Raw genomic sequence first — 23,396 nt, forward strand, 5'->3', positions numbered from 1 at the left:
ATTGCAGATGCCTCAAGTTCTACAGTCCTACAGCCTGAACTGGAATTGTGTTTTTGGTCTACTGTTGGACAACTGCAGTGATATGGGGGGGGGTCTGGAATAGAGACACCAGCCAGAAGAGAAAACCCATCACTCCTGGACTTCAGTGGAGATACAGTTCACACGGTCTCAGATGCAGTCAAGGCCCCTTTGAATCCTTTCAAGGGATTTGTGGAAGAATTTTGCTCAGATGACATTGATAAATTCCCCAAACAGAGGGATTTTTTTTTTTTTAGCGTTTCAGTCCTTACTGCATTTGGAAAACAAGAGCCTAATATGTCCCATCAGCAGCAGGTTCCTGCATATGCTGGATGTGTGCAACAGAGTGCGGGAGCTTATGGATCAGCAGATTGTGCATTTCTACAGCATCCTGTCTCCTCACGAGCAACACAAACAAAGGTACAATTGCATTAGCATTCTCTTTATATCATCTATTTTCTCTGTACTAGAAAGCCCAATTTGCAATATAGCCGAACCTATGTGAAATGTCTTTATAACCAGGTGTCGATGTGGGTGGATGTGTTTTAAGCTCAGGCACAACAGTTTAATAGGGACAAAATAAATCTTGTTCATCTATCAGAATGAACTTTATTAATATAGACCCACATATTTCTGTACTATCACCTTCATTTTTTATCATGACATTGGCAAATTAGCGCAACTCATGAAGTTCAAGTTCAACTTTATTATCATGTGTATTGGAATATAATTAAATTCTTGTGCTCTGGCTCTCTCTGCCTTAACACAAAGAACACACCGTCCCAAAAGTCAGAAATAAGTCAGAACAAATACAGTAATTTCCGATGTGTTGTCTTCCATTAATCTTATGTGTATAATGCTTTTTATGATGCAGATGGCTCCTGAGACAGATTCTCAACAAGCATCAAATGACACCTGGTGAGAAGGCCAGGATCATTCTTCTCCAACAGCAAATGGCAAAATCTGCAAGAACAGTGGTCAACAAAATCTGGAAGACAAGCATCAGTGTGCAGCTCTTCTCAGAGTTTGACAAGCTCACAGCCTTGATAGACCTGTACAGAGGTATGTTCAGTCACTTTTCTTTTTTGAATGGCCTAATCAAAGTCCTGTTCCTAGTTGATATTATGTAGTAGTTCACCCTCAAAAACTCACTAGTGTCTCTGAATGAGCGAAAGATGGATAATAATATAATCATAATTGGTGGTATTGTTTTTATCCCTCCTAAAGCCAATGCAGCAAGCTATTAAATATATAAAGGTGCAATTACTGATTTACATAGATGTTGATATTTGATCACTTTTTTCTAGAAATGATTGACATATTTTAAAGTACTGAATTGTTGATTTACTCAGGAACTTTTTGTAATACCACCCTTGGTCCAAACATCTCGAACTTTTCAGTCATCAAAACAAGAAAGGGGTAACAATACTTATTGTTATGCCACTGTATTCAGTGTTGTTTTTTATTTTGAAGACCTTCTCTGCAACTAGCTTTGTTAATGTTGTAATAAAGCATGTGAAAAGAAATTAGTGGGCTCCTATGATAAGGAATGAATGGTTAAATGTATTCTGCCACTTTTCTAATCAGTTTCTAATGTGATTTTTAAGTATGCTTCCAACATTCTAGGTGTTCCTGAAGAAATTGCAGCATGAGAAGCCCACCTGCTGCATGCTGAGATGGTGCTACTGGTCAGGGAACTCCTCTCCAAATTCATGAAGCCTGAAGCCATCTCTATGAGGGTGGATGAGTTGCGGGTGCTTGATGTCCAGAAGAGAGAGCTGCAGTACCCTGACAAAAGGTTGTCTGTGGGGAGATACAGCTTCTTTGGCTCAGACAAGGCTAGATTAGAGAAGAAGCCCTGGGTGTAGAAGGTCTACAGCTTTCTCAGAGAAGGCTACATCAAGGCAGCACCATTCCTCCTGAAAAACCTTTCCCTCAAGGATGACATCATCTCTTTGTCTGTGCTGGCACCGTCAATGATTCTCCAGGAATCAGTCCAAAGAGCATTCAACACCTTAGCACAAAGCCTTGCCAAATGCTGTGAAACCTGAGGAGCTGGGTCAACTGGATGACGAGGTGTGAGCCTACCAAAACGACTCAAATCTAGGAGCACAGGACAAATGCTTTGAAGAGAATACTACACAAATTGATATTGACTGGTAGAGTAAGAGCTTTGCTAGCAAGATGCTGGAAGGAGGGATGAGATTCCCCATCTTGAGGAAGTTGGTAAAGGCTCCTCTTATTGTTCACTGGCCCATTTAATAATAATAATAATTTAAAATTTTATTTATATAGCACTTTTCTTAACAATTTTACAAAGTGCTTTACAAAAGAAATAAACCCAGACCAGGCAAAAATGTGAATAAGACCAAATGACATGAGCAAAGAGGTAACAGCAATAAATGAATAAGACCAAATAAGTAGGAATAGAAATAAAGACAGTATTAAAAAAAGTTTTAAGATGAGATTTAAAAGAAGTTAGAGACTTAGTTTTTCTGAGTTAAATAGGAAGAGAGTTCCATAGTATTGGGGCTCTAACAGCAAAAGCCCAATCACCCTTTGTGACAAACCATGACCTGGTAATAATCAGCAGGCTCCATCTGTGGATCTTAATGGTCGAGAAGGCATATACCAAGTCAATAAATCAGAAATGTATTTCGGAGTAAGACCGTTTAAGGCCTTAAAAGTGAGCAATAACATTTTTTTAAATCAATTCGAAATCTAAAGGGGAGCCAGTGTAGGGAGGTAAGCACAGGAGTGATATGATCATGCCTCTTTTTTGTCCCAGTAATGAGTCTAGCAGCAGCGTTTTGTACCAACTACAAATGGTGGAGGGAGCCCTGGCTGATACCCGAGTAAAGTGCATTGCAATAATCAAGCTGAGAATAGATAAAAGCATATACAACTTTTTGCAGATCAGCAACTGGTAAAAATGACCTAATTTTAGAAATTACCTTGAGCTGGAGAAAACATGACTGAACAACATGTTTGATTTGATCATCAAAACAGAGGTTAGCATGGAATATTACCCCTAGATTCCTAGCAGCCTGCTTAAGACTATTTGACAGACCACCAAGATTAGTACCAAAAGGGCTGATGGAATTTGGGGGACCGAGCAGAATGACCTCAGACTTATTAAATTTAAGAAAATTTTGGGACATCCAGGATTTAATATCAGAGAGGCAAGTTGTGAGATTTGCTAGGCTGCTATAATCTGTGGGTTTAAGTGGCATGTATAACTGAGTGTCATTAGTATAAATATGGTAAAACACATCGTGATTTTGAATAACCTGGTCAAAGAGGAGGATGACATCATTGAAAATTATAGGGTCAGGCTGAACATTGAAACATGTGAAGGCTTGGCCATCAAGTCCCGCATGAAGTTAACAGGGAAAACAGCCTCCAAAATGGAAATTAGTCCTGCATTGACGGTTCTTGCCTGTCCTCTTTTGAACGATACCAAAAGCATCTGAAGAAGAAGAAGGAAATCATTGACAAACAAATGGAAAGGAAACTGAGGGAAGCTGTGAAGATCCTCTCGGAAGTTGGGATAAGCAAAGTAAAGAAAGGTTCCACATCTCTTGCTGCTGCTAGAGCCTCCTCCTCTATCATTCCTGGGGCCAGAGCCACTGCTGCTGTTAGAGGCTCCTCCTGCTCCACTTCCAGAACCACTGCTGCTGTTACAGCTCCTCTTCCTCCTCCTCCTCCTCCTCCTCCTCCACCACCATTACTCCTGGAGCCAGAGCCACTGCTGCTGCTACAGCCTCCTCCTCATCCACTCCAGCAGCCAGAGCCACATCTGCCTCCTGCTCCTCTTCCTCCGCCTCCTCCTCTTCCTCCCATCCTAGAGCCAGAGGCACAGAGAAAACCCTAAAACGGGTATCAAGGTGTAGCCAAGCACAGGCATATGGTTTCACTGCCAAAAGGCAGGAAAAGTAGAAAAAGCAGTCTAGAGCCTTTTTATTAATTACATTTTGAGGCTCTTTTTTTTATTGCACTTTGACGTGGAGTTTTGTAGGAAGGAGATCTCTGCAAACTGTGTAGTCTGTGGCTTCAGTAACAACAGAGCACATGGCTGAACCTCAGCACTGACAAAATGTCACCTTAGACCCTTATATACTCACATTCTTTCATGCTGGGTGTAAGATGCAAATAAAGATTTTGGACCGTTACTTACCAGTAGTAAAACAACAAAACGGAATACTGAACTTGTAAAAATGAAACACTAAGCTCACTATGTTGGTCTGATGTGAGCTGTGAGCCAGGGTATTTATAGTTAAGTGGTAGCAGAAGTTGAAGTCATCAGTAGGCAGCCTGTTTAGATGATTGGCCTCTTATGACTCAGGTCATGAAGCTGAAAAGACTGCAGTCTCAACTCTTTTTTTTTTTTTTTTTTTACTATTTCCAGCAGGAGCTTTGCAGGCTCTAATAGATTGTCTAACCTTGCTAAAATGTCTTTTCCTAGACATTGTCCTTAAGATTTAAGTACTTTTTTTCCTCCATGGCCAGTATGAGTGTTTAATCCTTCCTCTTTCCTGTTTGTTTTATCACATTCTAGCTGTATACAGTTGATAAATGATATAACGTCTGTCAAAGCCCAACTTTTGGAGCTGTTGAATACATATTGGAAGATGTTTATTATGTTTATTAGCTGCAGCATTAGACATGATGTTGACGGCTGTTTGCCGAGGACTCTAGCATGCTAACTAAGGTCTCCCTGAATGATGGGGTGAACAGAAACACCCCAGGCAGTCCCAGGTCCTTTCTGTGTGGGGTTTGCATGTTCTCCCGTGTCTGCGTGGGTTTCTTCCACGTGCTCCGGTTTCCTCCCACCATAGAAAACATGCCTGTTAGGCTTAATACTCCTGCCTGTGCCCCTGAGCAAGGCGATGGAAAGAAGAACTGGAGTTGGTCCCCAGGCGCTGCATCTGCCCACTGCTCCTATACAACAGGATGGGTTAAATGCAGAAAACACATTTCATTGTAACAAAATAACTGTACAGTGACAAAATAAAGTGACTTTCTTCATCTTTAGTTTCAGTTTGGTGTCATAATAATATAAATAAAAATGTTTGTACTGAAAAGTGATGTAGATGGTTGATTATTTGAAAGCGTAAAACAGACGAGTTTTGCAAATAATAGATTTAAAATTGTATTGGAATGACAAAAAAGAAAACTGGCAATAGAACGCTGTTTAAAAGCATCTTCTCTTAAACACGACTTGATGGCTGCATTAGAGAACAGCAGCAATGGTTATGTGTGGAGTGGTGTTGAAATCTCATAATTTTACAGATTGTGTTATTTGTTTAGCAGATATCAAGTAGTGTAACCTGTAACATGTTTTACAAATTGCAGATGGGGAGTATGACTTTGCTGCAGATTGGAAAAAAAATTCTGTCAAGATTTTTTTTCTTTTTTTTTCTTTTTTCTTTTATCCATGTGTATTTAAAACAATATCTTGTACTACTACTCTCGGCTGCTCCCGTTAGGGGTTGCCACAGTAGATCATCCATTTCCATTTCTTCCTGTCCTCTGCATCTTCCTCTGTCACACCAGCCACCTGCATGTCCTCCCTCACCCCATCCATAAACCTCCTCTTTTCCTCTTCCCTGGCAGCTCCATATTCAGCATCCTTCTCCCAAAATACCCAGCATCTCTCCTCCGCATATGTCCAAACCATCTCAATCTTGCCTTTCTTGCTGCTTTGTCTTCAAACCGTCCAACCTGAGCTGTTCGTCTTATATACTTTCCTTTGATATGTCAGTATACCTATCGGCATTGACAGACAGCCAGAGCCAGCACTAACAGGTGTCAGTAGTACTGTCAGTGCTGGTTCTTTGGCACCTATCCAACAGAGCCGTTATTAAAGTTATTAGCAGCAGCTATGTTTATCTTGCTATGCTAACATCACAGAGTACCAAGACCTGCCTGCCATGTTTTTAACCCTTACATGGCTTTTAACCTGTAGATACCAGCAAAATTACTAAAGTTGTCTAGACTTTAGATACTCTTTAAAAGTAACTCTGGCTTTGAACCTGTTTATAAGCTTAGTGTACGTTGAGTGGGTCTCACCACATGTAAAGTGGCAATTAAATTGGTTTTTCTGTTTTTCTCCCCCCCTTCCCATCCACTGTTTCTATAACGCTGCCTAGATCAATGAGCCAAATGCATACGGCAACACCCCGCTCCACGTGGCCTGCTACAACGGGCAGGACGTAGTGGTGAATGAGCTGATAGAGTGCGGGGCAAACGTCAACCAGGTGAATGAGAAGGGCTTCGCCCCCCTCCACTTCACAGCTGCCTCACGCCATGGGGCGCTCTGCCTGGAGCTCCTGGTGTGCACTGGGGCGGATGTCAACATCAAGGTAAGTAAAGGCACCAGTGTAGCCGCTTCTCAGTTTTCTCCTTTTTTTTTGCCCCCCCCCCCTTTTCTCCCCAATTGTACTTGGACGATTACCCTATTTTCCAAGCCATCCCGGTTGCTGTTCCACCCCCTCTACCGATGTGGGGAGGGCTGTAGACTACCACATGCCTACTCCGATACATGCGGAGTCGTCAACCGTTTCTTTTCACCTGACTGAAGTTTCGCCAGGGGGACGTAGCGTGTGAGATGATCCCCCATAGTTCCCCCTCCCCCCTGAACAGGCGCTCCAACCGACCAGAGGAGGCGCTAGTGCAGCAACCAGGACACATACCCACATCCGGCCTCCCACCCGCAGACATGGCCAGTTGTGTCTGTAGGGACGCCCGACCAAGCTGGAGGTAACACGGTGATTCGAACCGGCGATCCCCGTGTTGGAAGGCATCGGAATAGACTGCTACGTTACCCGGACGCTGCCCTCAGTTTTCTAACATGGCTTAAAACGGAGAACGATTGGGGTGCAACTGGACTACAACAGGCCAATGATTGGCCCTCTCACTCTAAACAAGGTTGCATGTAGTGACTGACCTTTTGCTGAACACCACTAACAAACCTTGTTAAGGAGTATTTGTGGCTAAGGATGATAAAGATACGGTGTATGCATCGCTGTAGATGTTTAAAAAATAGCACTTCTGTCAGAATTGGTACTAAAAGCCTACATTATCCCCCTCCCCTTCTTCCAAACGTATGCCATGTGTCATGTTGAAATCTGATTGGGTCTTTATGATGACTTCTCCAGGGCAGCAGTTAAATATAAGAAGCAGTAAACAGACAGGGTTATAGTTAGCAGCTATTGATAATTCCTCAGGTTTATAGCCTTAACATCCTGGTTCCCATGCGGTGCTGATTCTGGTATCGTTCCATCTGCGCCCTCCAGCAGTCATTTTACGCAAAGTGTAACAGTAAAATGGAGCTCCATTTTCCACTTTTTGTTACACTTTGTGTAAAATGGAGCTGTTCTCTTCTCAAGGGTAGACAGATGGAGACAAATCACTTTTGCGCTTCTTACTGTTGTTTTTCCTACTACCTTCCTCTCTATTTAAATGTATATTCATATAAAGCAGGGTGGTCAACCTGACTCCTGAGTTGTTGAGTTCGCAGGACCTATTCTGCATATAACACTCATATCCTGAAACCTGTAGTTCTATTTTATGTTGCAAAGTTATTTCCCATGAATGTTATCTACTTCAAGTACTGAGACGGCCCTTAAGTAGACAGCAGCAGAAATCACTGACATGGAACTACTACAACTTCATAATATTTACACCACTCGCTGCAAAAGGAAAGCCCAAAACGTCACTAAGGACACCAGCCACCCTGCTCATGTTCTGTTCTCGCTCCTTCCATCCAAAGAAACGATACTGGAGCATCAGATCACACACCACCCATCTCAGTAATAGTTTCTTTCCGCAGGCAGTCAGGTTGCTGAACAGATGACGCACCCGTATGCACTTGACATTGTTGTGTACTTTTTTGTGTTGTGTATATAATGTATGAGTTTTGTGTACATAGTCTATGTAGGTCTGTAGTTTTTTTGTTTGTTTTTTTTTTTGGGGATGATGTTTCCTTGTGTCCTTTGTCCTTGTGTCATTTGTGTTAAGGGAGAGGGAGCCAGAGCATAAGAATTTCATTGTATTCCAGTACACATAATAAAGTTGAACTTAGGTGCATGTCTGACAAATACAGTATTTGCACAAGCTGAGGTAATTAACAGCAGTAACCTGATAACCACAGTAGTAATCCCGCTGTTACTGTTAGTTCACCAAGATATTCTTTGCTCAAAGAGAACTGTCATTATGAATCAAATTGGGATTTCAGTGTTTTTGTGCCATTCCAGAGTAAAGATGGCAAGACTCCCCTCCACATGACTGCCATCCACGGACGCTTTTCAAGGTCACAAGTTGTCATTGAAAATGGTGAGCAAATTTAAAAATCTGGCCTCACTGACTTTATTTACCACGCTCAGTTCCTGTGCACAGCAGTCATCCAACATAAGTGGCTGTCAGTGAGTAGCTGATAAGATGCCCGCTCTGTGTTTCTGTAGGTGCTGAGATTGACTGTGAAGACAAGAATGGAAACACACCACTGCACATCGCGGCGCGGTATGGCCACGAGCTCCTTATCAACACCCTCATCACCAATGGGGCTGACACAGCCAAGTAAGTGAGAACATTCACCAAGGCTCGGCCTTTCTCTGGCATGCATCAGGATTGGTACATTCTGACAGTGTTTATATGTTTTCCCCATAGCAGAATTGTTTGAATGCTGTACAACCATACACTTATACCAAAAGTGTCATGATCAACAAAAGCAGCCAGCAGCCATTTATTTTCAGTGAGAGCTGTTGACAAGGAGTCACAGTCGCTGTGGTGGCAGCAAGCAGTGTGATGCCAGTGCCTAGAGCGGCAATTTGAAGCTGAGCTGAGGTTAACTTTATCCAAATTAGTGCTGATGTGTTGCAACCAGTTGCAGACAGGATTTCTGCAACACCAAGAGCAGGGCTGCATGATTATGGCTAAAATGATAATAAGATTATTTTGTTTACTGTCGCAATCTTGAGTATTTGTCATGACTATTCATCTATTTTTGGGAACAGAATTGTTTTATTGAGCATTTTAAATCAACAGAAAACTGTGTTCACGTTCATTTGTATAGCCCATTATCACAATGCTTCAGCGGGCTTTACAGCAATACAACATCCTGTCCTTAGACCCTCACATTGGATAAGGAACAACTCCCTAAGTAAAACCCTTGGTAACAGGAAGAAAAAATATGAAGAAACCTCAGGGAGAGCAACAGAGGAGGGATCTCTTTCCCAAGACAGACAGACATGCAATGGATGTTGTGTGTACACCATTTACAGAATAAAACATTGAAAGAGGATAACAGAATTATACTTGAGTTATAAGATATATGATGAAGATGATGCCAAGCAGTGTCCAGATGCCACCGGAACAGCCTAGGACCTGAGCCACATGACCACCATCACCATGTAGACCTGGCAAGAGGACAGACTGCATATGTACACAAGAGAGACTCATACCACACCATTCATATACACGGGAGAAGAGACAAGAATAAACATTAGTCACATTGGAGTGAGAGAAAGATGTAACATTGAAACAGATAAAATTATGTGGATTTACAAGATATAAAAAGAAAATGAAGTGAGGGGGATGCCAAACAGTGTCCAGATGGCGACCGCCATCACCATGGAGACCTGGGAGGAGGACAGACTACACGTGCACACGGGAGACTCGCACACAGGAGACTCGCATCACACCATTCACATCAACAGAAGGGAAAGGAGAAGACACCATTCAAGGAGAGAGAAAATACATCTGAGAGAAGCGAACAGTTTTCAATAGTCAGTAATCTATACTTAATAATCTTGTCGGCAGAACAATGCTTGGTAAATACATTGAGACAGAAACTGACCTGCCGTGCAGTACAGGTTATGAAGGACTCAATTTAAAAGTAACTAATTGTAGGTTAAGGCAAAAAGATGAGTTTTAAGTTTGGATTTAAAGGACTCAACAGAACGCTTGTCTGACGGCAACAGGCAGGTTATTCCACAAGAATGGGGCCCGATAGGAAAAGGCCCTGCCACCAGCTGACTTCTTTTTAACTTTGGGTACACACAGGAGCCCTGTATTTGTAAGCGGAGAGCTCGAGGTGGAATGTATGGTTTAAGGAGATCAGACAGGTATGATGGGGGTAGCCCATTTAGGATGTTACAGGTTAACAGAAGCACCTTGAAGTCTGATCTAACATGGATAAGAAGCCAATGAAGGGATGCAAGAATTGGTGTAATATGGTCAAATGTTCTGGTTTTAGTTAGGATTCTAGCTGCAGCATTTTGAACCATCTGAAGACTTTTAGTACTAGCACGTGGCAGACCTGAAAACAGAACATTACAGTAATCGAGTTTGAATGAAACAAATGCATGTAGTATCATCAGCATAGCAATGGAAATTTGTTCCATGATTGCATATAATTTGGCCAAGAGGTGAAGCATAAAGAGAGAAAAGTAGAGGGCCAAGAACCGAGCCCTGATATATGCCATATTTAACTTAAGAGAATTTAAATTTAATATTATAGCAAACACAATGTGTTCTTCCAGATAAGTAGGACTTAAGCCAACAGAGAACTAAGCCAGAGATACCAAAATTACAATTAATTCTGTCTAATAGTATGCAGTGATCAACAGTGTCAAAGGCTGCACTGAGGTCCAGTATTAGAAGCACAGAGGTGGAATCAGAGTCCATAGCTAGTAGAAGATTGTTCACCACTCTGGTCAGAGCAGTTTCATTGGCGTGACAGGCCCTGAAAGCCGATTGAAAAGGTTCATATAGATGGTTTTCTTCTATATGGGTCGAAAGTTGTTGATACACAACTCTCTTTCGTACTTTAGAAAAGAATGGAAGATTAGAGACTGGTCGATAGTTATTAAGAGACCCTAGATTGAGGTGCAGTTTCTTAAGTAGAGGTTTGACCACAGCAGTCTGGGAACAGTGCCAGTAGTAAGCGATAAATTAACAATTTCTAGCATTGTAGATCCCAGGAAAGGCCAGAGTTTTTTGAAAAAAATAAAAAATTCTGGTAAAGGATCAAGTATGAAAGTAGTTGGGTTTAGAAGCTGACATGAGCTTAGTCAAAGTATCAAGAGAGATAGTGTAAAAAGCTGTAACAACAGGGACTATCAGTGATTCATTGTATAAATATGAAATTTGGTAAGACAGGATCTGCAGCAGTAGCTGGAGTTGAACTAATTTTGTTCACGATCTCATCAACTTTATTGCAGAAAAAGTCTAGAAACTCATGGGCCTTTTCATGCAAGAAAAGGTTAAAAATGCGAAACATTTAAAAGATGAAAGCAGGCAAAAAGATTATGTTAAAAGGCCAAATGTGGATAAATAAAATGAAAAACGGTGAAATAATGATTAAAAAAACACATACAAACTGACTAACATCAGTTTGGCTCAGTGTATATTTTACTATGCCATACTATGGTTAGAATTATGTCAAGATGGCACAGGGATGAATTGATATGATTGTGTCTTGTTTCAGACGAGGAGTCCACGGAATGTTCCCCCTGCACCTGGCTGCTCTTAGCGGGTTCTCCGACTGCTGCCGGAAGCTCTTGTCCTCAGGTTTACACCTCTACTTTGCATATCATATTTCATAACATTATAAATTCAAATCATCAAGTCGAACAGATGAACTGAACTTTGTCCATCACAAGACATGACAGAAAATGATCTTTTGTTAGGGCTCATAAAAAACACTAAAAAAAAAAACAGATGAGAAATGAAAACATTGTGTAGCAAACAACAGATGTCCAGAAGGTGCAGAGTGTAAAGTCTGCTTCTTATTTCAGATGGTCATTGCAGTGGGAGTGGAGTATTTTTGATACACATTCTTTTTGGCTGGTTGGGACTTTGAAGCAGCATCTTGATGGGGGAAAGTGAAAATTGGGAAGGGGATGTTGGAAGGGGGGGTCGTCTTCCTTCTGACTGACTGGATATAGAGCTGGGATGTTTGAGTTTGGGTGGTTCGTTTTGTTGTGGTTTTTTGGTTGATGATCTGTGAGTTTTGTTCCTGTTGACTGATGTTTGGTCTCCTTTTGACTTAAATAAACTGCAGCAAATACTGAAGATCTTATATTTTGATATTATTGCCATTTGGGTCCATACATTATTATAATTTAAAGCAACAGTTTGCCTGTGTAATTTGACCAGGCTACATTTATGGACCAGGTATCAATGACATTCAAAATAATGGCATAAAACATAGGCAGGCCATAACCTCAATCTGTGGCTGATGACCCACAGTGTTGCGTTTAGTATAAATCCAAGGATGGTCATGTGACTTTATAATCCTGTACTGTGATGCAGGCTTTGATATCGACACTCCCGATGACTTTGGCAGGACCTGTTTACATGCTGCTGCTGCTGGAGGGTAAGTGAAGGACAGCTCAACACCTCTGTGACATTATATGTTGGCGTTTTATGGAAGTGTTAGGTAACTTTTTTTGTTTTTTTTACCTACAAGAGAAATGAAATGCCAGTTAATCCACACATTTTCCTTTAAAACCTTCTCCAAACTCCCAGAAACCTGGAATGTCTCAATCTTCTCCTGAACACAGGGGCAGACTTCAACCGAAAGGACAGCTTTGGCAGGTCTGTAGTATGGGACAGAGGGATTTAAATAGGGTTTTTTTCCACTCTGTCTTTTTTTATTTTTAAATCTTCGTGGTGAAAGGTGACGTGTTGTTTGTTTTATTCCAGGACCCCTCTTCATTACGCTGCTGCCAACTGTAATTACCAGTGCCTGTTCGCTCTGGTGGGCTCTGGGGCCAGTGTCAACGACCTGGATGAGAGGGGCTGCACTCCTCTGCACTATGCTGCTGCCTCTGACACAGATGGAAAGTTAGTAAAACTCCTTTGACCTCAGTTTCTGTCCCCCTCCCTCTCTGTCTGTGTGCGAGTGTGTACACTTTGTATTATGAGTGTCATGAGTCTCCACAAATATAGGAAAGTAGGGATGTTTGTGCTAAACGGGGACATTTTGCTGTTCCCCACAACTTTTAAGGGTCTATTTTAGGATTAAGACAGGATTGGGATTATGGCTAGGATTAGGTTAAGGTTAATCATGTAGCGCTAACAGACAAAGTTGGGTTTAGGAACAAGGGAATTAATGTAGTCGATGAAGGGCTCCCACAAATGTGTGTTGAACGTATGCATGACATACAAGTTAATGTAAATTTTTGTTATTGTAAATTGCCGTTCACTGACTCCCACCCACCCAACTTCCCCCCAGCGTGTTGTTCACAGTCAGTCGCTCCGTCTTTGATCAGAGGCGCTCTGTTGTTTGTACAGGTGCCTGGAATATTTATTGCGGAATGATGCGAATCCAGGGATCCGAGAAAATCAGGGCTACAACGCTGTGCACTATGCCTCCGCATATGGACATCGCCTCTGCCTGGAGCTGGTGAGAACCCAAAACCTCTGAGACATCAACACCTTGACTTTTTCCCCCAGACAGGTTTTAATTAGAAACAAAATATTGTGTTGACTGAAATGATTTCTGACATTTGGCTGTTTGTGCTATTCTTTTACAGATTGCAAGTGAAACGCCTCTAGACGTGGTCAGTACAATTTGTGTCTTTGCCCTCTTTTGTATATTTCACCGTGTTTCTGTAGATCACACTTCCATGTATATCTGCAGTTCTGAGCTTTGTGGCTGATCAAGTAAACAGTACCGCGAGAGGTTCTAACTTTTCCATCTGGTTCATGCAGCTAATGGAAACCTCAGGGACAGACATCCTGAATGATTCTGACGTCAGAGCCCCCATCAGCCCCCTGCACCTAGCTGTGAGTAATTGCTGCTTCTAGTTATCAGCCACCAAATAAAAACATGAGTGAATGTCAGTCTGACTGGGATGCACCAATACCCACGCTGGTGTAGTGTTGCACGGTATATCGATATAAAAAAGGTATCGCAATACCCTGCCTTTAAAAAATGGTACTGTGCCCCATTTTATTCGTACCGGTACTTTAAGAATGACAGTGTTTCAATAAGAGCCGTATTTCCCATGAGTTGTGTCGATGCGGGGCAGCATATTGGGAATGGCAAACTATTTTTTTATTCTCTCATATGCACGCTGCAGCTTTGATGGTGACAAAATGAGTGGCATGGCTGCAAGTACAAGTGCTCTTGCCGACCATCCATGGCTCGTTGACAAAGCAGATGCAGGGAGCGAAATATATAGCATTATTTCACTTACATAGCCAGCAGTCAGGGCAAGCCCACAAAGCCTGTCTGAAAGATGATTTAAACCCATGCAGACCGAGGGAGCCAACACGTCCAACTTGGCAAAGCGTCTCGCCGAGAGACAAGCCAGCCTGTTCAAGGAATTCAAAGACCGACAGGTTAGCAAACGTGACGGATAACATCATAACATGCCCTCAGATAGAAGTCAAACGAGGGTGATATATTTTATGACAAGCAAACTTTTCTCACCATCTGAGTTTGACAAGGCAATTAAGGCCAATGGCTTTAGCATTTTAACTAACTTGCCAGCGTGACATATGCAAACACAGTGTTCACACAAATATATTTCAATTTATTTGTATTGATTTTTTTTTGTAGTTTAAACATTGTAAAAATATTTAGTTTTTTTATTAATAAAAAAAACCCAAGAAATTTAAGTTCCATGTTCATCTAATATATTATTCCATTATTTTTCCTGATGTTTTAGGTTTTTGCCGTGTATCGTTTCAGTGTCAGTACCAAGATATTTAGGCAGGCGTCGCATCCAAGTCATGACTTTGGTATCGTGACAACACTACACTGGTATCGGATACTGGGCCAATACCAGGCTTAAATGGAGTATAGGTATTATAGACTAAACTTACCCAAGACTGAAACGGGGCGTCCGGGTAGTGTAGCAGTCTATTCCGTTGCCTACCAACGCGGGAATCGCAGGTTCGAATCCCTGTGTTGCCTCCGGCTTGGTCGGGGGTCCCTACAGACACAATTGGCCGTGTCTGTGGGTGGGGAGCCGGATGTGGGTATGTGGCCTGGTCTCTGCTCTAGCGCCTCCTATGGTCAGTCAGGGCGCCTGTTCGGGGGACTGGGGGGAATAGCATGATCCTCCCATGCGCTACGTCCCCCTAGCGAAACTCCTCTCTGTCAGGTGAAAAGAAGCGGCTGGCGACTCCACATGTATTGGAGGAGGCATGTGGTAGGTTGCAGCCCTCCCCGGATCGGCAAGGGGGGGGTGGAGCAGTGACCGGGACAGCTCAGAGAGCAGGGTGATTGGCCAGGTACAATTGGGGAGAAGGGGGGGGGGGGGAGTACTTGGTATCAGCTAATACTTAAAGATTGTTACTTGGTATCGGCAATGAAAAGTGATATTGGTGCTTCCCTAGTCTGTGATGTAGTGGATGCCCCACCTCCCAAAAGACTTTGCTTGCAGTTGCAAGCAGATGTCAGATTACATGCTGAGTGTTTCCTAAATTTCTGTTGGAATTCATTTGTCTTGCTAATTTTGATTTGGTTTACTTAAATCCAGACTGTCACTTGAATCAATCCCTGGTTGACACATTATGACATTCATTCGTATTTTTAGTAACTCTGGACTTCTTTTTGTGCAGGCATACCACGGCCACCACCATGCCATGGAGGTCCTGGTGCAGTCCCTGCTCGACCTGGACGTGAGAAACAGCCAGGGGCGCACACCGCTGGACCTGGCTGCCTTTAAGGGACACGTGGAATGTGTGGATGTTCTCATCAACCAGGGAGCCTCCATCCTGGTCAAAGACTTCACCTTGAAGCGGACCCCCATCCACGCTGCAGGTACATAGACATGGACCTCCTGTCTGACTCTTAATTAATACTTGCCAAACATTTTGTGGTCAACTTTGCTAAATTTAGTATTAGATTTAGTATCTTGATGCATGCTCAATAATCCGGGTAAGAAAATCACAGAACGTTGAATCAGTTCATGTGGACACAACGTTTACTGAAAGAAATGTTTCATCACTCGTCTCATGTCCTCCTCAGTCTCAGCTGAATGCAGGTATCCCCACCATTATAAACAGTACAGTGACATAACCGAAAAGAACGGGTGGGTTTCATATGCAAATTGTCACTCCCATACTGTTGAGTCTTTAAAGCCCCTGAAAACTTGGTTTCAAATATTGAAAATATCTATAAGATGTTAGAATTATGTCATATGTGTGACCTGTGATGGCGTTGTGGCCTGTCCAGGGTGTCTCCCTGCCTGCCGCCCAATGACTGCTGGGATAGGCTCCAGCATCCCGCAACCCTACTAAGGATAAGCAGTTTGGATAATGGATGGATCGATACCTGTAGTGAGTTAAGACTGAAAAGGTCTCTTATGCCCCTTGTCCACTACATGGTACCGGCTTGGCTTGACTCGCCCTTTTTTCGTTTTCCATTACTGGAAAGTACCGGCATTTTGGTAGCTGTTACCACTTTTCTGGTACCACCTTTGTCGAGGTTCAAAAAAAACCGGAGCGGGTACCAAAATCAATGCAGACCTCTGATTGGTCAGAGAAACGCGTCACTGCGTCATTTTGCTTCACTGCATCATCAATGCGCACATGGGATATCACCCGGCATTTTTAAATACCGAAGCGGAGTTGTCTTAAAAGTACATTTTCAAATTGAAAAAAATGGAGAGCCAAAAATCCACGCTGTGGTCTGTCGAGGAGGTACAGTAATGGAAAACGACACAGAGTCGAGTCGAGTTGAGCCGGTACCATGTAGTGGAAAGGGGGCATCAGATGAGTGATGAAAGATTTCTCTCAATACACGTTGTGTCCAGATGAACTGATTCAACTTTCTGTGACATTAGATTTAGTATTTTATTAGCATTAGGATACACAATCAGTCCACAAAATAAGAGCTAATATGTACATAGAAATCCAAATTTTTGTTACACACAGAATATCAAATTCTTATACTTAAACATTTTTTGATCTTTCCAAGTATCAGAGTGAGCAGTATATGAAGCAGTGAAGTCAAATTCATGGAATAACTTTTCAAAAAAAAAAAAGTGTTTTGATTCTGATTCACTCATTTTCAGCCACTAACGGACATTCAGAATGTTTACGTTTACTGATCGGAAATGCTGACCTCCAAAGTGCGGTGGACATTCAAGACGGCAATGGGCAGTAAGTCAGTTGGTTGTGAGAACAGTTTTTACTTACAGTCATGATTGATGCTCGTCTCAGACGTGTGGTTATCTGTCGCTTCTCAGAACCCCTCTGATGCTGTCGGTGCTGAGCGGACACACGGACTGTGTCTACTTTCTGCTCAACAAGGGAGCCAATGTAGAAGCCAAAGACAAGTGGGGCAGAACAGCACTCCATAGAGGAGTAAGGAGGCCATCTTGGAATTCTCAGATATTGTTTCGTTTCGTTTTTGTTCCACCTCAAAGAAACTCATTCTACATCAATTGCTATCTAGCAGCTGGAATAATCTTCCCATCCCTTGTTCATCTAGTACTTTTTTTTTTCTTGTTTATCTGTTGCCTTTGATTCTTATCCTTTTCATTGTATAGTACTTTGAACAAACTTTTTTATGTTCTACCTAAAGGGACCAGCTTGAAGTTCAATCATGGATAAAGGCATACAAATAAGTAAAAATGTTCTCTCTTAGGTTTAACTCCAAGACTTATATCAGGTAAAGGAGTCAGTGTACATATGATCTCAAACTACTGGGGGAAGAAGATTAATTGTTCAGGGCATGATCTGTCCTTTGTAATGACACTTCACCCCCTACTCTTAATCTGTCCGTAGGCGGTTACTGGTCATGAGGAATGTGTGGAGGCCTTGCTGCAGCACAGCGCCAACTTCCTGGTCCGAGACTGTAAGGGACGTACCCCGATTCACCTGGCAGTGGCGTGCGGACACATCGGCGTGCTGGGGGGCCTGCTGCATGCCGCCCAGTCAGTGGAAACGCTTTCTAACCTCACAGACAACCAAGGCTATACCCCTCTGCACTGGGCCTGCTACAACGGTACATACACATTCAGGGATGAGGAATGTCCAAAAACAGGGCGATACCATAACAAGTTGTAAGACACCAAATCATAAGAGTAAAGACAAATATGGCCGCAGTACTCTGAGGAAGCTATTTAGAAAAATATCGAAACCTGACTGGTTAATGCTCCCTGTCCTGTAGGTCACGATACCTGTGTGGAGGTCCTGCTGGAACAGGAGGTTTTCCACAAAACTGAGGGTAACTCCTTCAGCCCCCTTCACTGTGCTGTGTAAGGTTCCTAAATGCCTTTTTATTTTTTCAGCAACTAGTAATAACGTGTGGATAACACCACCTGGAGCAGATTTTTCCTCATTAAGCTAACAGTTATCACTCCTCTCTAGGATCCATGATAATGAAGGTGCTGCTGAAATGCTAATAGACACTTTGGGCTCAGCCATTGTCAACACAACCGATGCTAAAAACCGGTAAGCACACTGATTACCAAAAAAAGTCCTGCAGTATGCACAATATTAACTGTGTTTTGCAACATGATGTCCTTTAGTGGTTGTGGGCCACTAGTGTATTAAATGAAAAGATAAGTCGGACTGGAGGGTTTGTGCCAATTATCAGGGCATCAAACTGCTCAGCCCCCCTGGAAAAGTCTACTCTAGGGTGCTGGAAAGGAGGTTCCGACCGATTGTCGAACCTCAGATCCAGGAGGAACAATGCGAATTCCGTCCTGGCCGTGGAACAACAGACCAACTCTTTACCCTTGTGGAAGTGCTGAGGGAGGCATGGGAGTTTGACCAGCCAGCCTACATGTGTTTTGTGGACTTGGAGAAAGCTTACGACTGTGTACCCCGGGGCACACTGGGGGGGGTACTGCGGGAGTATGGAGTACCGGGAGAGTTGCTACAAGCCATCTGGTCCTTGTTTAACCAAAGTGAGAGCTGTGTCCGCATTCTCGGCACAAAGTCAAACACGTTTTTGGTGAGTGTCGGACTCCACCAAGGTTGTCCCTTGTCTCCGATTCTGTTTGTGATATTCATGGACAGGATCTCAAGGCACAGCCAAGGTGAGGAGTGTGTCAGTTTTGGGAACCTCAGAATTGCATCTGCTCTTCGCAGATGATGTGGTTTTGTTGGCTTCATCAGAACACAACCTCCATCACACACTGGGGCGGTTTGCAGCTGAGTGTAAAATGGCCAGGATGAGAGTCAGCATCTCCAAGTCTGAGGCCATGGTTCTCTACTGGAAATGGTGGATTGCTCCCTCCGGGTTGGGGATGAGTTGTTGCCTCAAGTGAAGGAGTTCAAGTATTTCAGGGTCTTGTTCATGATTGATGGTAGGATGGAGTGGGAGATTGACGGGCAGATTGGTGCAGCGTCAGCAGTAATGCGGATGTTGTACCAGACCGTTGTGGTGAAGAGGGAGCTGAGCCAGAAGGCAAAGCTCTCAATTTGCCAGTCAATCTTCGTTCCAACCCTCACCTATGGTCATGAGCTTTGGGTAGTGACTGAAAGGGTGAGATCGCGGATACAAGTGGCTGAAATGAGTTTCCTCTGTTGGGTGTCTGGGCTCAGCCTTAGAGATAGGGTGAGGAGCTCAGACATCCGGAGGGAGCTCAGAGTAGGTTGCTGCTCCTTCATGTTGAAAGGAGCCAGTTGAGGTGGTTCGGGCCTCTGATTAGGATGCCTCCGGGGCGCCTTCCTTTTGAGGTTTTCCGGGCATGTCCAATTGGGAGGAGACCCCGGGGTAGACCCAGAACTCATTAGAGGGACTACATGTCCAGTCTGGCCTGGTAATGCATTGGGATCCCCCAGGAGGAGCTAGAGGGTGTTGCTGGGGAGAGGGACGTCGGGAGTGCCCTACTTAGCTTGCTGCCAACCGTGACCCCACCCCGGAGAAGTGGCTGATGATGAGATGAGATAATATTCTGAATTTGGTTAAATTCTGAATCAGTGGAGTTCAGCTGAATGTACTACTAAGTCAGCACTCCTGTTTCAAGTGAGTGGATGGGTTACATTCATCTTATCCCAGCCTCGCAAAAGAGATCATGCACCATTTAAAAAGGAGAGTTTGTTTAATTATGGCATTTTCTCCAGGACCCCCCTGCATGCGGCAGCTTTCACCGACCACGTGGAGTGTCTGCAGCTGTTGCTGGGCCACAACGCTCAGGTCAACTGTGTGGACATCACAGGGAAGACCCCACTCATGATGGCTGCTGAGAATGGCCAGACCAATGCAGTTGGTATGCCTGCAAACTGAAAGTCAAACATGGGACATAACATAACTACTGATACCACACAGAATATAGTCTTGAACTTTTCTCTGTCTCTTCTCACTCTCTCTGTAACCACTCAGAGCTATTGGTGAGCAGCGCAAAAGCAGATCTTACCCTGCAGGACTCGGTCAAGAACACTGCACTTCATCTTGCCTGCAGTAAGGTGTGTATCACCACATGATATGAGGCTGTTTGTCTCTTCCCTCAGCTTCAAATACCTTTTCTGAGGTAGCTGATGCCATCTACAGTGTCTAAACATGTGTTTGGCAGTTTTGAAATTCTTCTAATCTAATCTGTTGGCTTTATTTTCAACAGGGACATGAAACCAGTGCCTTGTTGATATTGGAGAAGATTACGGACAGGAACCTCATCAACGCCACTAACGCAGCCTTACAGACGTATGTATAAGCCTTATCTGCTGCTTACTCTGTGCGGCGGAGTGGAGGAGTAAAGTCGGTGGTTCACTTTTAGAGATTTGGATTTTCCCTAGAGACAGCTAATTGAAGATGTATTTCCATTTATGTGCTTACTGTCTCTGCTAAAGTCCCCTTGAGCAAACAGTACAGGGGTCCCACACGGCAGGCAACCCTGCACTCTAACTTCTTTTAAAGGGGTGTTTTGGTGTGACTGTGTGTGTTCGTGGGTTTTTGGTACGTACCATTTAGAAGCTTCACAAAAAAGGACAAATTTCCGTTGATTTTGTCGTTGGTGATAAATTGTGTAAATCGGTTGTCAAAAGAGGATCTCCTCCTCAGTTTCAGTGTTATGGGTCTGTTGTTGGCCCTCATGTGTTTTGTTCGGTTTTGTTTTTCCCTGAAGGCCTCTGCATGTTGCTGCGAGAAATGGTCTGACTGTGGTGGTGCAAGAGCTGCTCGCAAAGGGGGCCAGTGTACTTGCAGTTGATGAAAACGGTGAGATGTTACTCTTTTTATTAATTTCCCATCGTGGTGTTCAGTCATGTGAACCCATGAAGTTGCCATGAGGACATGATGGGTATTTTTCTGTGCAGGAGACACAAAACAACAACATCTTACAGATAAGCAAATAGAAAAAACCTCTATATAATTGGTCTCTACTATACATTATCATTGTGCGTACGTCTTCATTAAAACACTCTTGGCTGTTCCAGGTTACACACCTGCCTTGGCCTGCGCACCCAACAAAGATGTGGCGGACTGCCTGGCCCTCATCCTGGCCACCATGATGCCTGTGTCCCCCTGCACCCCGGCGCCCACCATCCCTTTCAGTGCCATTAACCACTACACCGCCAGCCCCTCCAAGAGCGTCACCTTCGACAGCCTGCCGGCGCTGCGAGGTGAGCACAGCTCCTACTGCAGCTTCAACAACATTGGCCACCACGACGGCTTCTACAAGGATGAGGAGCTCAATGATTCAGACTCAGAGACCTACTGAGGGGGGTGTGGGGGGGACAGCCCTACGGGAGACAGAAGGAGAGATCGAAAGTGAGTGAGAGTGCGATAAATACAGTCGACACACGCACACACACATTGTGTCTTAAACCACCGCTGCCAGTTTGGGGAGGGCTGAGAAGAGCTGAGCCCACACAGGAGCCAACCACCCAGAGGAGAAAGAGAGAGAGAGAGAGGTGCAGCAGGCTGGCCCACGCTCATCCCGACCTCATCCAGCACCAGGTGTCCTTTCAGCAGATACTGAACTCTTCAGCTAGCTGCTGCTTAAACCAGCCCCGACAGGCTCTTCAGTGCTAGAGACTCCACGTGTTGGGTGGTTAGTTGTTTTGTTTTGTTTTGTTTTTTTAATGGCAATAACAAGTCAAAAAGAGAAGTAGTAGCAATTCACTGAGAGCATAACGGACAGGGACCAAAAAGATGTGAAAGCGTTTTAAGCCAGTTTTACATGTGTAAACGGGACTGAGAATTCAATCGGTTTAAAATAAAGCAAAAGCAGCTGAGTTTGATCGTTCTACGTTTCATCAGGATTTCGAGGAGGCTGTTTTCCACACACTACGATAGTCAGAAGGCACTTATATTTGAAGTTTATAATTCACAAAGGGGGGGGGTCATTTATTTTTAAGATCTAACTTTTTAATAAGCCCATATTCATGTCTTAAACTCTTTGCCCTCCCAAAAAAAAAAAACCCTACAAATCATCATATATGATGAATTGAAAAAAAAAGAAAAGAATCAGAATGTGCAAAAGGTTGTCTTTAAGTTAATCAGCTGTACTTTTGTGTATTGGATTTTTAATTGTGGTCTAGTCGTTCATGAATAAATTATTTGTTCCACTTTCGGATCCATTTATGTCATCATTTGGTGCCTTCATCTGTTACTGAGGGGAGATCGGTGTGACGGGGCAGCTGTAAAAGTAAAGGATGCACACTCTTGGTAAGTTCTGCATTTGTGAGAAGCACTGACAATATTGAGGCATATTAGACTCAGCTTGCTTTGTGAGGACAAACACTGTAAGCCTATGGTAAGGACAGCATTTGATTTTTCTTCTATCTTGGAAAAAAAATATATATTTTTGCTCTTGTATTAATCATTGTACATTGATAGGTTTTGCTTGCTTTAACCAACAACAACAAAAAAATGAAAGAAAAAGAAACCACTCAATCCTACGATTGCCTATTCAAAACCCTGTTTGTCTGTTTTAAAAGATCATTTTAACTGGAAAAATGGACAATACGTTTGCTAGCTTCATCAGAAAAGAGATTTTCTTTTTTTTGTTTGTTTCCTTGCTTTTCCTTTAAGAGGGGGTGAAACTAGCATGTACATATGAAAATTGTGACTGTGAATTCAATGCTCTTAAGAATTATGAATTCTTTCAGTACCGGAGATTGCTGTATATTTTATGAGTAATAAAATGAGTTATGTTATTTAATAAGCCATGTGTCTTTTTTATGGGATCTTCCGTTTAATTGCCTGATCAATTTAACATTGTTAAAGAGTTGACGTTGATAAATCGTTAATCGATTGCGAGGTTTTTCTGCCGTGTGGGTCTAATGTAAGTTGTGAGGTCGCCGAGCGGTCTTGAAACAACCCTGCCGGGCCTCTTCTGGCTTTCACGCCGCAAGTGTGTTGAGGGAGCTTCACACTGTAATTCTGAAATACAATGATGATACTTTTACCTTTTCTCTTGTCATTTCTATCCGTATAGCGGGTGATCGTGGAAGCAGCA

At 43.1% G+C, this 23,396-nt stretch overlaps 1 protein-coding gene across 2 annotated transcripts in view; it reads left to right on the top strand.

Annotated features, from left to right (window-relative positions):
• The window catches only part of ankrd28b (ankyrin repeat domain 28b), a 35,626-nt gene extending 12,564 nt beyond the window's left edge, over positions 1–23,062 (top strand). For both annotated transcript variants that reach the window (XM_056287113.1, XM_056287114.1), the window contains exons 8-28: positions 6,171–6,383; positions 8,277–8,355; positions 8,484–8,598; positions 11,510–11,592; positions 12,337–12,400; positions 12,553–12,621; positions 12,730–12,870; positions 13,321–13,432; positions 13,563–13,589; positions 13,741–13,815; positions 15,601–15,802; positions 17,058–17,145; positions 17,232–17,349; positions 17,773–17,992; positions 18,158–18,245; positions 18,358–18,441; positions 20,062–20,207; positions 20,321–20,403; positions 20,556–20,638; positions 21,060–21,151; positions 21,370–23,062. In XM_056287113.1, coding sequence (XP_056143088.1) covers positions 6,171–6,383; positions 8,277–8,355; positions 8,484–8,598; positions 11,510–11,592; positions 12,337–12,400; positions 12,553–12,621; positions 12,730–12,870; positions 13,321–13,432; positions 13,563–13,589; positions 13,741–13,815; positions 15,601–15,802; positions 17,058–17,145; positions 17,232–17,349; positions 17,773–17,992; positions 18,158–18,245; positions 18,358–18,441; positions 20,062–20,207; positions 20,321–20,403; positions 20,556–20,638; positions 21,060–21,151; positions 21,370–21,653 — 2,466 coding nt within the window. In that variant the 3' untranslated portion in view covers positions 21,654–23,062. The remainder of the gene's footprint in view (positions 1–6,170; positions 6,384–8,276; positions 8,356–8,483; positions 8,599–11,509; positions 11,593–12,336; positions 12,401–12,552; positions 12,622–12,729; positions 12,871–13,320; positions 13,433–13,562; positions 13,590–13,740; positions 13,816–15,600; positions 15,803–17,057; positions 17,146–17,231; positions 17,350–17,772; positions 17,993–18,157; positions 18,246–18,357; positions 18,442–20,061; positions 20,208–20,320; positions 20,404–20,555; positions 20,639–21,059; positions 21,152–21,369) is intronic.
• Positions 23,063–23,396: the final 334 nt, after the last annotated feature.

Source organism: Lampris incognitus, chromosome 9 (genome assembly GCF_029633865.1).
Source record: "Lampris incognitus isolate fLamInc1 chromosome 9, fLamInc1.hap2, whole genome shotgun sequence".
Taxonomy (NCBI): domain Eukaryota; kingdom Metazoa; phylum Chordata; class Actinopteri; order Lampriformes; family Lampridae; genus Lampris; species Lampris incognitus.